Source organism: Parasteatoda tepidariorum, chromosome 7 (genome assembly GCF_982258835.1).
Source record: "Parasteatoda tepidariorum strain Cologne lab strain chromosome 7, Ptep-v5.0, whole genome shotgun sequence".
Taxonomy (NCBI): Eukaryota; Metazoa; Arthropoda; class Arachnida; order Araneae; family Theridiidae; genus Parasteatoda; species Parasteatoda tepidariorum.
In genome coordinates, this window is record NC_141761.1 from 35,124,372 (window position 1) to 35,142,037 (window position 17,666).

Genomic DNA, 17,666 nt, shown 5'->3' on the forward strand with positions numbered 1-17,666 from the left:
TTCATTACCCCAAACCCCGCAATGTTCCGGGATCCACTGGAGGACGATTTGCTTGCCTTTTATTGTCAGATCTTTCAGACAATCAATGCGTTTCTGAATGGAGATGGATTGGGGAATCAGTGGAGAGTTAATATCAAGAAGTGCTGCTTTAGAGTCAGATAAGAGGATGGCGCTAGAAAATTGGTCAGTACGACACTGTTGTTGTACAATATATATATATATATTGTAATAATATGATAAAATATCAGAAAATATATTGCAATAAAGAATTTAAAACATACAATAAAGCTGCAAATTTAAAGATTCCAGAACACCATTTGTGTCAGATTCATCAATGTTAGCAGTTTTGTCATACCAGTCTACTCTGCAATGGATTCAACTTCATCCTCATCTGCTGAGACCCACAAAAAACATCTTTAACGAAAAATCATCCAAGGAAATCAAAATTCCATGCTTTTTAAAATATTTTACACTTTGAATCCACATTTTACCACTCTTCTAGCTTTATTTGACACATGTCTATAGGAATGCCTAATAATCAACTTACCATCACCGTTCAACTAATAGACCTGACATACCAGAAATTTGTTATCTTGTAATCAAAAATTGGTTTATTTTGTTCCGTAAAAAAGTGTGCAAATCTTGTAAAATTTTGCACGTTTTCTATCTCTTAGACCATGATTAAGTAATATTAGTCAGAAACTAAAAAATTAAGCAATGTTACTTAGCAAAAAAGAAACTTATTTTATCCTTTTTATTTATGATTTTAAAATCTTTAAACTCTTATTACAGATGCTTTACGTAATGCTTAGAAAAGAATTATTAGTATGATAATTTTAGAAATTAATATTATATTTTGTTGTTTGAATAATATATTATTTTCATCAAATTCTGTTTTCTATTTAAAAATTTATGTTTCTGTTTCAATTTGTTCTTAAAAACAAAGATATAAATTTATTTTATGTGGCATAAATAATTATTATACTCTTACTCTCTTCTCGTTTGCAAAGATTGAAAAGGGAAACAAAGATTGAAGATTTACAAAGATTGAAAAAAGACAAATTAATTTACCGTTGCAGTTTTGCTTATGTCAAGGAGAAATTATTTAATCAAAATATCTGTCTTTAGATACTAAAAATTCCTAATTCTTTATGATTGCCTTGATTGTTTTATTTGACTATTTGACCATACTAATTACATCTTACTTTCCTAACCATTACATTGAATTTTTATTTTTATGTTTTATTATTAAAAAAAATTAAAATATATCAATTAATTAATTGCTCGTATAACTATAGGTCATTGATAGCACATCGATTCTTCATGATAAGGTGAAGGCTTTAGCAGATTTGATAAAGGAATCTAAACATGTTGTAGTTCACACTGGTGCTGGCATAAGTACTTCAGCTGGAATTCCAGATTTTAGGTAATCATATGTTTCATTTTTAAATTTTTAAAGAAGAATATGGATTATTTATTAAAAGAACGTGTCGGGGAACTGGACTAGCTGTCTGTGTCCAAATTATCAGAATCAGCGATGATTTAATTAAAAATTTGACTTATGCAATTGGGATGTGAAAAAGACACTTTCTTTTATTATGCCACATTAAGTACATCCAAAACAATTTATAACCTCTTCAAACAAAAGCCAATCTTGTTGTCTTCTAAAAATTGAAAATAAAAATAAAATTCACACTCGACGTTTTTGATATTAGCATTGCCTGTTTCAGTATTTCATAATTTTTCTTGCTTTTTTCAACCTTGCTAAATTTTATTCTTAAAAGTTCTGAAGGAATATTTCCAATTGTTATAACTACTTTAATATGAATGTTTTTATCTTTTGTTTAGAAACAATAAAGTAAGTAATGTAGTCTTTATTATGAGAATAATACTCAATTCTTCAAGCCTTTTTCAGAACTGAATCTAGCTACATCAATTCAAATTCAGATTGTAGACATCACTCGCATGAACTGAATGTTACTAACATTCATTCTCTGTACTTTATTTTATTCTTAATACCAAAAATTTATTTTTCTAAATTTCATCGCAGTCTTCACAGCATTTACACCCTTATGCACTTTAACAGCGCTTCTTCTAACCCATTTCATCGATATTCGGTTTTGACTAGTTTTTCTCATTTATTGTAACTGATCACTATCAGAGTTATAGGTTTGCCCGTTGAAGAAGCTTATCTTTTCCTGCAGGTCACGTGTACTACATTCCTCCCCCGCCAATAAAAAAATTCTTGTGCGTTTTCTCAACTTGTTTGAGGAAAAAATTTTTAACTGTGACTTTTGAATTAGCGTCTTCTAAAAACGTTTCTTTCTTATAATAGATATTTGTGACTGTAATCATCTGAAATATTTTTTGAACTCTTTATATTTTTTAAAGCACTAAAATGTTTTTTTCAAAAATGTTTTTTTAAAATAGAATTTAATGGTTGGTTTAATTTAGAAAAATTATTTTATTTGAAATGATCTTGGATATCATGATTAAGAGTTTTCATTTTTCCTCTTATTAATTGTTTAAAGCTCTTATAACTATGTATTTTAAATTTTTTAAATATTATAAAACCACATTTTACGTTCATCATAAAAATTGATTTATAACTTCCAATCTTTTTACACTTTTTAAATACTTACATATAGAAACACACATGTATACCTTGATCGAAAAACACAAGTCTGTATCAAGAGTTGAAATGAAATAATATAATTGCAACTACCTTGTGAAAAAAGATAATTAATCAAATATTGGCACTTTTAGTACTAATAAATTAAAAACATGAATTAAAAGCGACTGCTGATGAAAAACGAATCATAGTTTTGGATTTCAATTTGAAATATTTGTACCTCTTAATTAAAATTTAGTGTACTATTATTCAATGAGTGTAGTATTTATATAAAATTGTCACGGAGTGTTTGCACCATATAACCAAGATTTTGTCTTTTTATCCCCCTGGTTACTCTCCATCACTCCCATGAAACGAAGAATATCTACCTTATGATTGGTCAGAAGGTAGATGTACTTCGATTATTGATTTTAGCCTTTGAAATCAAGCTATCGCGCTGTCACATGAAAAAAAAAATGCTCAAAATATTTCAATATTATGTTCTCTTTTTGATAAAGCAAATTTTGTTGCAATAATAATTCTTGTTTATTCAGTTATATGAAAATATTAATAGAAATTTTATACTCCAAATCAATTTATTTTTTCTTTTTGGCTAAAAAGCTTACTTTTTTAATGAGGATTTAAAGGCTCTATTTAGTAAATTGCATTCAAAAGAGAAAAGTATATAATAAGAAAGAAAAAAATTAGAGATGATTTTTTTTAAAAATGTCCTAATTAATTTCATATTTACTATATCATTAAACTGGGGTACATGCGCATCTATGGCATGCAATATTTGAGGGTGGGAGATCAAATTCAGACTAACATTTCCTAAATCTGCAAAGTGTTTTTTTTTTTTTTTTTTTTTAATGTAGCTTGTTTTTAAATTTAAATCAATTCTGATTCATCAAACTTTTGTATATTAAAGCATTCGTTTTTTTAAAAAAAAATATCAGGTGGTTTTTATTTCTAATTATTGAGGGCAAGGTTGAAAAAAACCCAGTTTTTTTCAGGGTTTAATTGGGTGTTTTCAAACTAAATAGTGTTTTTCATGATTTTGTTTATTTGCTAATTTCTATTGTATAACTATTTTTAAAATGCCCCTTTACTATAAAACTGGTGATCAGGAATTACCCCAGAAGTGTCAAGATAAGGGGTAATTCCTTATCACTGAAAATTTGAAATGTTTTAAATTCTAATTTGATTTTCAAACAAAAGAAAACACGATAGAACTCATCTCATATAGCCTTAAACTTCCAGAAAGTATTAAAATTCTATCTTTGTATAGTTTTTTCACAAACTGGATGTTTGCATTTTTTTGATCAGGAATTACCCGAGGTCACCATATAGCCATTTTTTCATAGGTATATTTAATCAGCAGGATTGCACAAACAAAAAACAGCAAAAAATCTCATATTAGGGACCACAGCTCTAAATTATTTGAGAGCATTGACTAGGTAAAGATTTGTTAAAAAGGATTTTTAATACATTTTTCTCATTCTCATTTTATTAAAGAATTTTTAACTGTGAATAGTCATTTCTATGTTTTCGAATGTCTGCAAAGAATTTATTTTAAAGAATAAAATCTTCATAAATATCTTTTTAAAGTAATAGTAACACTTTCTTCACTATAAAATTACAAAAATATTTCTGTCACTGACTTTTTAAGGATTATTAATTTTACTATGGAAAAATGTTAATGTGCTATGTCTTTATCCTGTTGTCATTACTCCTAGAGACTTTAAATAATTGAGTAACTATACATTTATTCTCTTAATTATTATTCTTATTGTTAATACCAATTGTGAAATATTCCTTGTTGAAATAATTATACTATTGTCTCGTTTGACATAATTCTTACTTTTTTTTCAGAGGACCCAAAGGTGTTTGGACTCTTGAAAAGGAAGGTTTAAAACCTAATATTAATATTTCATTCAATGATGCTAAACCAACCGCTACTCACATGGCTCTAAATGCATTGCTAGATGCTGGTTATGTGCATTTTATTGTCAGTCAAAATGTTGATGGTCTGCATTTACGCTCTAATGTGCCTCCAGACAAACTTGCAGAATTGCATGGGAATATGTTCCTTGATAAGTGTAATCATTGTGAAAGGTGAAAAATATCTTTAATGAAATAAAAAAATAAATAACTACCTGGTATTTAAATTTTTATTTAATTTTTATTATCCTAACTTTTTAAGGTTCTCACTTCATTATATCTTTAAACTCGGGAACTGTTCACGTAATATTACTTAAATTTGTAATTTGAGGCTGATTTATATGACTTGGTATATATTGTAAATGTATATTATATGTGCTAAATATTCACTATTTATGCTATTTAAGCCATCGAGTTTTAGGAAACAATAACTAATGACAGAAACTATTGGTGTTGCATACAGTGCATTTTTTAGACAATCATTAATCAACAAGTATGAAAATGGCATTTTTTTTTTTACCAGAAATAATTTATAAAAACATTAAAGAAAATTACTTAAATGCTTGTATTTTAAGGGTGGATAAAGAAGTTTAAAGTATTTACTTTTATCTATTTTTCGCTACAATTACTGCTTTATAAACTTAATTGTTGTCAGAGCTTATAGTTTTGATTGGTGTTACATTTTGAGAACTGCCCAAATAATTATTTTTGTTCTGAACAATGTTAAAACAAAAAAATAATATTATTATTTTACTTAAAGATTTATTTAGTACCTCTCTATTATAATATACTTTTGCTTTTTGTATTAAAGTGTCTGAAATCATAACTGCATTTATTTTTTTAAAGCAGTAATTTTTATCACATTGTTTAATAATAACTTCTCCTATTTCAGGTTGGATTTTTAAAATAGTCTAATTTTAATTTTAAACAAAATTGTTACTACATTCTTTTCATATCAAAGTAACTTATTAACAGTCTTTAAAATTCAAAAGAATTGTTTACTTAATAACAAAATATGCTTACAAGCTAAATCACTCTTGTGTTAAAAATTTAGTCTATGGATATATCATTACTTAGTATATGGGTATATCATATAATTTTATCCTACAACTAGATAATGTGTAAAAATTATAATAATTCTGTAATGATGATGCATATAACTTCTAATTTGTTTCACATTTTAAAAATTTTATTGATATTTATTGTTATTCGTCCATTTTAAAGCCTGCTCAGACTATTAAATCTTTCTGGCCATAATAGTCGATTATTCAGAGCAAGTAGCATCTCTCAGGCTCATACTTTTATATAGAGTGACTTAAATATACCCTACAAAGTACAAGAAATTAATCATATATGGAAATGGAGTTTCGATAGTTTGAGAAGGTTTCATATTTGATAGCTGCATAACTTTCAATATCTTTGAAAAGGCACTGTAACTTATGTAAAGTATCGGGATGTATCGCAAAGCCCTATGACAAAATATAATCATCATTTCAGGGGTGCACAAGAATTGCCACTGAAATTTCCAAACTTTTTTTTTTGCATGATATAAGTCATCACAACCCCAACGCTTGATGTACTATTATCAAAAAATTTATGCTAGTATAATTGTATATAAATTCTTACTAGTATAACTGTATAAAATTGTTCAACTATCAAGAGTAACAGAAAACAATAAAAATTAACTATTAAAAGAAAAGACCTTGTAATCCTGGTTTCATAAATTTCAACTCCAATAAGTGTTACACATTAGCATGCTCATGTGTTCTAAATATTGTGCACAATCTAATCAATCTAGGTATAACGGGCATCAAATAAAAATATATAAAATCTTTTGAAACTAAAATAAGTTATAGAGCCATATTAACATAGAATCAAGCTGTAAAACTTAATTTTTTTTATCTCCCCCCCTTCTAAAAAAATCATACAACTAAATTAAACTGACTTTTTTATATATTTATAAAAGTATAAACAATTGATTGTGCGACTTGAATGACTGCTGTCACATTTCATGTTTATTAACATCTGAAAAAATAAAATAAATGATAAACTCTTCAGTTCATTGTTTTTAAGGCATTGAATGTTTATTTTATTTTTATTATATCTTCCCACCTTTAAGCTCTATTCATATAAATCTATTCAATAGCTGCGGAGTTATCCAAGAAATATGGAAATACTCTTAATTTTGAACACCAGTAAACTAAGATTTTCTTCTAACATAGTTGTCATGAGAATATTACATTATATATTATCAGTTGTTGTCATAATTTGCATTAAATTATGTAATTTATATTATGTTAATTATATAATTTATGTTTTATTATCATAATTTAATTTATGAAGTGTGCTGTACTGAAGTATTACAATGTATTTTTATTTATTTATTTTGTTTAGATTGTTTGTGAGGAAAAGTGCTACAGAAACTGTTGGTCAAAAATTCACTGGAAAGTTTTGCCCTTTGCCAAAACCAAATGGAAGAAGATGCAGAGGAAAATTGCATGATACTATTTTAGACTGGGAAGATGAACTCCCTCTTCGAGATTTAGAACTTGCGGAAATAAATTCTCGGTAATTGTACTGAACCAAATATATACATTTTTTTTAAAAAGAAAAGGTTTCTGTATAAAATTTGAAATTGCATAAGTCATCTTAAACCTGCATAATTGTGGTTTCTATTTTCTAATAACTCTCATAATACTCCAATACTATTAACAATTTTATAGCTGGCTGCTCTCACGACAAAATTTGGAGACTAACTCTTAAATTATGTACAAACAAATTTCGCGAATTTTTAGAATATCAAAAGTTTTTGTAATTTAAATTATTTTTAAGGATTACTTACAATAAATACACCATTATATTTTCATTCTGTTCAAATATTGTAAATATTTTTATTTATTCAGCTTCAATTATAAATATGTTTTCACTCAACTAAGTATTTTTACTCAGTGTACTTTAATTTTAATTAAATGAAGCCTTAGTCTTCTTAAAATTTGTCTTTGTGTATATAGTAAATACTGTAACAAATCTTGTAGTGTGGAGTTACGTAGTTTCACAATTATATATTTGTCTTTTCCATCTGATTTTAAAAATTATCGATTCCAATCAAGATAATCATGTTGTGTAATATTTAAATGTTGATATTGAGAAATCTTCGACTAAATTTATTTTCTTCAAAAATGTTAAGTAGTACATAGTATTTTCATTTTGAATTCATTGAAACTTTACTTTAAAATTATTTAATTAAGGAAGCATTGAACTCTATTACAATTTTTAAGCATATATTGATGTGACAAAATTTATTTATTTAATGCTGATTTTTTTTTTTATTTTAACAATATAAAAGTTTTCCCCTTATTGATTTGAAATTATAATGAATTGTCCAGTGTTTATAAAATTATATAGAAAACTGTTAAAAACTTCTGTTTTAAATGAAGTAATTCTGAAATTAAAAATTTTACATTTAATTATTCTTTTGTCATAATATTTGTTTTATTACACAAGCAGAGCAAATAACACCTTTTTTTAGTTTGCTTTTTTTTTAAAAAATAGTCTGGTAGAAAAAATAGTCTTTTTGAGAAATTTTCTGATTTTTTCTTTGGGCTACTATAAAGCCTGATAATGTCATCGCGAGTTTTCAAAATTTTTCTTAGTAGAGACTGAGAAATTTGCTGCAGCATTGTGTTGACTCTTTTTTTGGTAATCTGTGGTCAAGACTTCAAATATCACTCTCTCAATCTTTTGTTATAATCTTAATTCAGCTACTATTTAAGTAGATATTACAATGATAACTTTAAATCATAGGTTCCCAACATGGGCATTGAAGACTTCCCGTAGGGCTGTGGGATTTTCTAGGAAATGTATAAAAACCTGTATAGAGAAGAAATTTTTTTAAGGATTTATTACATCTTAGAATTAATATTTTATTTCGCATTGAGAAACCTATACATATTTGTTTCTGCATAAATTACATGCTATTAGAACAGTTATTAATTCAGCAATTTATTGGGCTAAAAATTGCTAACTAATTTTATAGTGAAAATTATACTTTGCCTGCTGTTCTGCACAAAAACTTGACTTTAAAAAAAAAAAAAAAAATTCAAACTATTTTTTGACAAATTATTTTAATAGCTTTTTTTATTTAATAATATAACAATGTTATATAACAATAATTACAGCAATTATTTCACCACAATTTGGGATTTTTAAAATATCTTTTCAAGCTATTTTATGATTAAATAAAAAAACTGCAAAAAAAAAAGTTCAAAATTAAAGTTATTGACCAGTAGGAATTTTCTATAAATTAACAATATGATTTAAAGTAAACCATTTCAAAAATAATAAATGTTTAAACTTCTTTTAAATGTTTTTTTAAAAAATTTTTTAGGGGAAGTTGAATCAAAAATCTGTCTTGCAAAGTGGGTGGTGAGTCAAAAACCTACACATTAAATGATGTAATGATCTCAGAAAGTGATATTTTTAACATGCAAATGAATAGAGCGAACCTGTACCAACTGGTTTCAATAGCAATAAGTGATGTTGTTGCTATGTTGACAGCTATGAGTTATCATTTTAAAAGTTAAACCACTAGAAAAAATTTAATAAATATCTTATTATCGACAATTTTTTGTAACCAAGAATAATAATAAATGTTGAGTTTCTTTTATTGTTTTCAATCAGTACAAATCTTTACACTGTTTACTATTTGGTGTTATAATCGTTGCAAAGAGGAGATAAAAAATAACAGTTGCAACTTTCTTGAAGTATATATGATTTTAACTTATAATTTTCTATCACAATTGAATCTTGTTGAAAAGGTTATCTATATGGTAGCAAATATTTAATTTTTTGAAAATGTTTTATTTTTGGAATAAAAAATTTGACTTTAATCATTGATATATAATTTTAAAAAATTCGGGGGGTAAACTCACAGTACACAATGCGCAATAATATTATGCTCAACATGTTGAAATTTTAAAAGCAATCAACCATATTGTTTTTAAATCATTATGCAAAAACAAAAAAAGCTAAAAATTAATTGCTTAACAAAAAATGCACATTAATTTTTTTTTTTTTTTTTGTATTAGATATAGTTTTTATTTGAAACTTTTTAGATGTTAAAAATACTAATGAAACATTTGATGCTTTGAAATAACAATAAACAATGTTGATCAATCAAATATAATAATAAAGAAAATAATTCTACATTTATTTCTGACAAGAATAAGTTTTTTGAACAATATATAGTTTTTTTTTTAATTTTAGTAATATTTTTTACTATTGAAACATTACTGGTGAGATTTTCTTTCTTCAATTCATAATTTATATAACAAAATTTAAAAAATAAATATACTGCTTATGATTTAAAAGAAGACAAAAAGTATTAAAATTTAAGTTTTTGTTAGTATACAGATTGTAAATTTGGAAAAAAAATTAACTAAACTTGCAAGCACGTTAGAAACCTTTTATTTACTGTGTGCATGATCAGAGTTTTTATATTGTTCTCCTTTATCACTCAAATGTCTGAAATTTTGTTTTCACTTTAAAAACTGAAGGGGAAAAAAATTTACATCTTTTTATTTTTACTAGTGACACACTATTGCACTATTACCACAAATATTCTGTGTGTTTCTCAGATTATGCAATTTCTGGGTTTAGGTTGTTGGATTTAAAAAAGAAAAAAAATTAATAATAACTTGTTTATTTTTAGGAAAGCAGATCTTAGCATATGCCTGGGAACTACTCTACAAATAATTCCAAGTGGTAACCTTCCCGTTTTAACAAAGAAATCCAAAGGAAAACTCGTCATTGTCAATTTGCAACCCACTAAACATGTGAGTATCCAATTATTATTTTTTTTTATTATTCGTGTTACATATGTAATTGTCAAAACTCTTGGTGCAAGTCTTCCGCCCCCGGGACGGATTTCCGTCTTCCGAAAATGTCCGCGGACCGAAGTAAGACGGAAACAAGACTGACTCGAAAACGGAAATCGGAATTTTTTTTTTCTGTCCTTAAAAAATATTTTTTAGGTCTACGTTATTGGTCTACTTTCTTATGTCCTGTTGTTATTTTATCAAAAGACAGATGAATAAATATTTTTTGTACAGTATTTAAACTTGATGTATTATGGTGAAGCTTTCTTTGATAGTTTGCATATGCCGAGGGGGTATTGTGTATGTTAGGTATTTCAGTCAAAAAATTTTCAGTCTTGGCCTTTTTTCCAACTTGCACCCATGAATGCTTATTATAATTAGCTAGCCTTTGCTCTCTGTTCATACTTCAGTTGAGCATTTTCTACCATTTGTATTTTAATTACTTACTTTTCTTTCTTTTTCTTTAGTATAACTAAAATATTTGTAAGCAAACATAACAAAATTAATAAACATTTTTCTGTACAACATGCAGGATGATTGAGAATAATCTTATGATCTATGACTTACATTAACACAATTTTTATGTGTTGAATACTGCACATTTCCCAGCCACGTTTTGTTAAATATGTATAATAAAAAATACATATAATAAATTATTTATAATCAAATATCTATATCAGTATCTGTATCAAATAATCTATCAGCTACATTTTTCTTAAATTACTTTTTTACTATTTTTTTTTTTTACCGTAAATTATGTATTTTACTACTTTTTCTACTAAGACATCACTAGACAATTTTTCTCTGAATTGTTTTCTAACAGTGGTAAATTTCGACATAATGAAATTTTTCCCAAATAATTGCAATATCCATTTTATTAGTGAACTTAAAATCAATTTTTAACTAGCTCATTAATTAGAGAGAACTAATACCATTACTTTAAAAGAGCTCTCTATCTCTTCTAGGACTAGGCGATAAATCGAAATAGCCTCGAAATATCGTTTTAACACATATATCGGCAGGCCGATATAATGATTTTCGTTTTAGGTGATACAATGATTTTTGTTTGGTTAAAAATCTGAAGAAGGAGTAAGAAGTAAGTTTTTTCTTGAACTAGTTATTACCCATGCAGCAGAGATAAGTATAAATTACGTGAAAATAACGTTAAAATGCCACAAGGTTTAGAGCAAAAAAACGTTTATTTAAAACGTTTTATTTGCGTTTCGAGTGGTAGTCTAGAATTAGGTAAAAAAACGTTTATATTTGGGTTGTTTTTAACGTAAAAATGACCGATTTTTGCCGTTATTTTGACTAAGGTGAATTTCGTAACCAATTTTTAACGTATTTTTTACGTTTTTTTCACCAAACTATTTACGTATATTTTTGGTTCTATAAATTCGTTTTTTTCACCATGAATATTTACGTGTTTTTAACGCTTATTTTTATTAAAATAACGTACATTTTACGTTATTTTAACCAAAATACAAACGCATTTTATCCATACTATTTACGTATTATTAACGCTTATTTTTGAGCTTTATTTACGTATTATTAACGCTTATTTTTGAGCTTTATTTACGTATTATTAACGCTTATATATCAATATTTTTAACGCTTATTTTGAGCTAGGTGAATTAATAAATTTTTCGCGTAAATTTAACTAAATTAATTTCAATTTATCGTAATTTTAACCGAATTGTTAACAATAGCATATTTTAAGTTTTTTTTTTAACTAAGAAGGAAAGAAACCATTCCGTATTTTAATGTTTATGCTGCACTAATTACACTAAAAAATATAGCATTTACTTTTTATTTAAAAAAAACTTTTAATTCTTTTCGAACTAAAACTAAAATAACGGAAAATAGTCGATATTCATGCTTTTTTTTTTAGAATCCTAGAAAAAGCTTTTATTTTTAATCTCACACTTTCTGTAAATTTTTACAATTCAAATTATAACTCAACGAATATGGAATGCAAATCTTTCTACCTCTTCACAGCAGCATACTGGTTTATTTACGAAGTTTCATGTCTCTCAGGAATTTTTTACATTTTTCATTCCTAAAAGTTTGTAATATAAAGAATTGGTAGAAGAAAAAAATACTCAATACTTACATGATTTTCCAAACCCCTATGGAAAAAAAATTTTTTTTTTTTAGTTTAAATTAATAAATCTACTGCTTTGCTGAAGTCCATGTTTCCAAATTGCTTGCTGGAAATTATCTACTCTTCTAGAATGCTTTTGGGCTCATTATTTTTTTTTTTTTTTTAATGCATATATTTTAGTTTTTAGCTTGAAAAATTTGACTAAAATTTACTTTAACACACACACGAAGTAAAAAAAAAATATTAACCAAATTTACCATTTGATTTGTTTATTTACAAAAATTACAATTTTTCTAAGTCTTATGTTCGTAAAATTACAATTTTTAATCCAGAAGAGCAGTTAACTAAATAATTTTAAATACAGAAAAAAACATTAAATCAAATAAGATTTATTAAGTTTAATTTATTTTACAACTATCATACAATATATTTACAATATATAGATTTACAATTATAACACATCGCTACAGATCTGAAACATTCATAACTTCTTCCACCCCGCTGTTACTATCACCTCTTCACTGCAATGTTCCTGGAAAACAAATAAATATTTTAGCATATGAAAAAAAATATACCGGACAATAATATTAAATTGTTACAACCAACAGTAGATTTCTAAAACGAAGCAATACTGACTAGATAAAATACAGTTAAATAAAAAATTTAAAAAAAATATTAAAACACGATTTTCATGGAATTTCTACTAAGTATATATCGATTGAGTACATCCAAATACTTAGATATAAGAAAATCTATTTTACAAATTTTAATCACATATTACATGACAAAATTATATACATATACAGCACAAATCTGAATTAGAATATTTAATATTTTTTTTATCCTAACTAAATCTTACAATGAAGCCAGCAGTAAGTTATAAACAAAACATTAAATTATTTTTCGTGTGGCTTTGAGGAGAACTCCTCCAGACTTTTAGTCTGGTGCTGTCGGCTGCTTTGGTAACAAGTAAGAGCACAATGAAGGAATAAAGGTGTCAATTGGTTTACCCACGCTGACCTAAAATCAAGACAAAACTATTCACAAAACACCCCTATTTAAAATTACTTTTTCTCATAACCGCAATACTTGCCACGACATGCACCCGTTGTCAGGTAAAGTACTCCTAAAAGCTGCCCTATACTTTCTGTTTATTTACTTATCATCAGAATTTTATTTTTCTCTCTCATTCTTTTCATTTTCTTATTGCTCCTTGGGTGCAATTTTCATTCCTCTTCAGAATATTTTGCAAGAACTTTGTAGTTCAGTAACACAATTCGATTAGTTTCATTTACGTAATTTTTAATTTCTCATTTATTAAAACAGTAAAAATACTATGCCTTTTAACACTAACAGTATCTTTAATATACAAAAGGAGTAATTTTAACAAATTCAGTAATTTGTTAAACTATATATTATTTAGTTCAAGTGAAGAATTACATTTTACAATTGCCTCTGTTAAAGCTTTTTTAAACAAAAAATGGTTATTTTGAAAATTCTTTAATTTCTGGAAAATCGCTGCTAAAACAACACTTTACTCCAAAATACATTAGAAAGCTGTTAGGTGATTTAGAAATTCATTTCCACAACGGAATTCTTAGTAATGGTGGGGCATTAAATTCCAGGGTGGGAAAAATAGGTTCTGTGTTCCTTGACCCAAGTGTGTTACTATCAGGTTGCTTGGGGGCAGTAAAAACTTCATTTGTTTAAACCACTTTAAAAGGACTGGATAAAAAAATTTCAAAAAAAAAACCAGTTAGTGTTAGTTAAATGTAGCATCATGACAGAATGTTTGGAGTAATGCAGTATAGCAATTTTGGACTATAAAAACAATTCGGAGGAACAGCTTTAAACTTAAAATTGTTTCAAAAAATAATAATTTTATGCTTGGAACTAATTAGAAATTATCTTTTTTAATGCTGCATATATATATATATATATATATATATATATATATATATATATATATATATATATATATATATATATATATATATATATATGAGCAAAACAAAATTACCAACTTTCCACACCCTTGCAAAAAAATAAAATAAATTTTTTTTTTGAACAAGTATAGAGCAGATATATCAAAAAAAGTTTTAACTTATTTAAAGATGTGAAAACAAATTTTTATTTTTGTGTCAAACTGTAATTCATATAGTTTGTAGTAGTGATAATTTCCATTGCAAAAACTACTTAATTTACAAGATATATAAGTTTTCTGCAATATTAGACATTTAACATAAATTTTACTTAATAGTTTTTGTTTAAATAAAAAGTTGGAACATAAGTATGCTAAATGTATACAGTAAAATGCAAGAAAATATAATAAATTAATGAAAACTAGTCAGTCTAACTCTTTTAGAGAAAAGTAAGCATTTTTTGCAACCTTGATATACACAATGAATTGTGTTTTAAAGCATTTTAATCATTAATACTTCAACACCAAATAATAGACACAAAAACATTCACTTGGAAAAATAAGATATTTAAATAAAAGATGTTTTCAAACAGTATGAAATTAAAAAATTTTTCATTTAATGTAAGCATAATAATTCAGTGCAGAAGTTATTGAAAAAAAAAACTTTATAAAAATAAAGTGATAATATCATAGACAGATATATCATATAAATAGAAAATATCATATGTATAGCATAACTGCCAACCTTAGGAATCAAAAATTAGGAACACTATATGCCACAAAATTACGCACCAATTATGAGAGTAAGACAAAAATTTAACAATTAAATATTAACATTAATTGACAAATATTAAAATATCTTAAGTAAATTAGTAAAACGAAACTATAAACACTATCCTTTGAGGGAAATTTATAATAATAATATTTTATAATTAGGAATACCGGTATAATAGTTTAAAAACAACCATTACTTTTTAATACATAATTATTATTCTCCAAATTATAAAAGACAGGTAAATAATAATCTACGACATAAGCAAATATTTCTGATGCATGTGTTTAAATACTGTAATGCATTTTTTCAAAAATAATAATAGTTGTTTAAGATTCAATTTAGTGAAATGATCAGCAACAGCTATTGGAATAGTATTTTCCAATAAAAAGCTACTAAAAATTACTTCTGCACAATGATCACAGGAAGCTTGTGGCGATCAGAACTAGGGTTTGATTTAAAAACAAAAATACTGAAATTTAAGGAAAATTCAGATTTTTTATAAAAAATATCAGATTTTTTGATTTGATATAAAAATTAGGAACAAATCCGAAAAATTCTGAACAGTTGGCAGCTATGGTACAGTCATAGATATAAAATCATTGATTAAAGTTAACAATATTGAAAGTTCAATTTCTAATATGCGGAATTGTAGAAAACTGCAGATGTACAAAAAAAATATATATATATATATATATAAACATATATACAATTGGCTTAGTTTAATTAAAACAAGGATAATTTGAAATCTTGTAGCAGAATGTTTTTGAGCTATCTGCGACTAAACTCTCCAGCACTAATATCTAATTGCAAAATACTTTTAATACAAACAAACATATATGTTGCTAATTTGAAATGGCAAATACGCTGTGTCAACAAAAAATAATAATAATGATTTTCTTAATTTAACACGAAATTTTTTTTTTTCAATATTATGGGTTATATTCTCACATTTTGTTGGTGGGAAGACACACACTTTATTAGCTTCTTCGCATTTTGTAAATAATCATCACAATAAAAAAATATTAAATATCATGAAATCCGTAGTAGCAATTGCCCCCCCCCCCCCCAAAAAAAAATATATGATGTAATTACGTAAATTGGACTCCTCAAAAGCGTGTCACACTTTGAAATTAGGTTGCAATAAATAATATCGTATAAAAAATATCAGATTTAAAATTTAAGGAGAAATCAGCATCTATAACTTCTAAAAATTCGATAGAATTTTAAAAAAAAGAAAAAAAAGATAGCCTTAAAAAAGAGATACTCAAATGCACGATTCGAGTTTTCCATATTGCTTAAATATATCAAGATGGTTAAGAATCAAATGAAAATCAATATCAGTAACTGCCGAAAATACTATCAAAACATTACGTCGGTGAAAATTGAGCATGTCAAAAACTGATTATCTAAATGCATGATTCAAATATTGGATGTTCAAATATTTCTGTAAAAAAGAAAAGCAATATTTTCTTCCTTTCAAGAGAAAAATCTTTCTGCAAGAGATCTGTAAAATTCTGCAACAATGTCGCTGTGATTCTGCCATGGAGATTTGAAATACTGAGCAATATGTATCAATCTTAATTCCCCGAGAATTTCCAATTGATGTTGTTTATTCATTTTATAATTTATTTTAATGTTTGCCAAATGTTTGGTTTGAGTAGTCTTAGCCTTTGAGGGATTCATCAATCTGCATAATCGTTGAAGAATTGTTAAAAGCAAAATAGAAGTTTCAGAATTTGTTTGCACTTATGGAGGACTATGAATAAAAAGACTAATTTAATGCAGATAAAACACTTTTTTTTTTTTAAGTGCCAGTGAAATAAAACATTGGAACAGCAAAAATAGTGGTGGTAAAAACAGTAACAGTTTACCATTCTACTTGATACTAACGATGAAACTTACACCAGAAACTTCTATTATAAATTAGTTGAATAGTGCAAAGGCTGATGATTGTGCATCAAATAATTAGGATTCTACAGTACATGGAAAATATATTTACAATATATGATAATTAATTTTAAGAGACAAATTTTTGAGTACTTTTATTTGTTGTTATTGAAGCATGGGCAGCCTATGTAAACAATGTTTCATTACGATTTTTAATATCAGCAAAAGTAATCTGAAATAATTTTTAACAATTGATTTGTTCATGTTTATAATTTCACGAATTTTTTTTACCCATTTTTAAGTACAAGAAAAAAGGAAACAATTCAAATACAGTTATTTCTTTAGACATACTTAATTCAGGTACCTTCAAATGAGACTTGATGGAGGTTCATTCTCAAAGCTAGATCCTTTTCAAAGATCTTCCTCAGAAGTACATCAATAGATTATGAAAAAGAAAATTCATTCAGTTAATACGTTTAAAAACATAGAAATTATTCAAACATATTTTTATACGGGCACATTTATTATTCAGAACTAGAGAAGTAAGGAGT

The 17,666-nt window shown here is 26.1% G+C and overlaps 1 protein-coding gene and 1 long non-coding RNA gene across 2 annotated transcripts in view; one reads left to right on the forward strand and one right to left on the reverse strand.

The window, feature by feature from the left end:
• Sirt6 (sirtuin 6) overlaps positions 1 to 17,666 on the forward strand; it is a 29,970-nt gene that overhangs the window by 1,917 nt on the left and 10,387 nt on the right. Inside the window, exons 2-5 of the mRNA XM_021146471.4 lie at positions 1,299 to 1,426; positions 4,484 to 4,726; positions 6,947 to 7,120; positions 10,263 to 10,386. Of these exons, the coding sequence (XP_021002130.3) occupies positions 1,299 to 1,426; positions 4,484 to 4,726; positions 6,947 to 7,120; positions 10,263 to 10,386 (669 nt within the window). The remainder of the gene's footprint in view (positions 1 to 1,298; positions 1,427 to 4,483; positions 4,727 to 6,946; positions 7,121 to 10,262; positions 10,387 to 17,666) is intronic.
• Positions 12,906 to 17,606, reverse strand: LOC147807003 (uncharacterized). Its single transcript, XR_015435437.1, has 2 exons — positions 17,467 to 17,606; positions 12,906 to 13,064 (listed from the first exon to the last, which is right to left on the reverse strand). It is a non-coding gene; the product is annotated as an uncharacterized LOC147807003 (long non-coding RNA).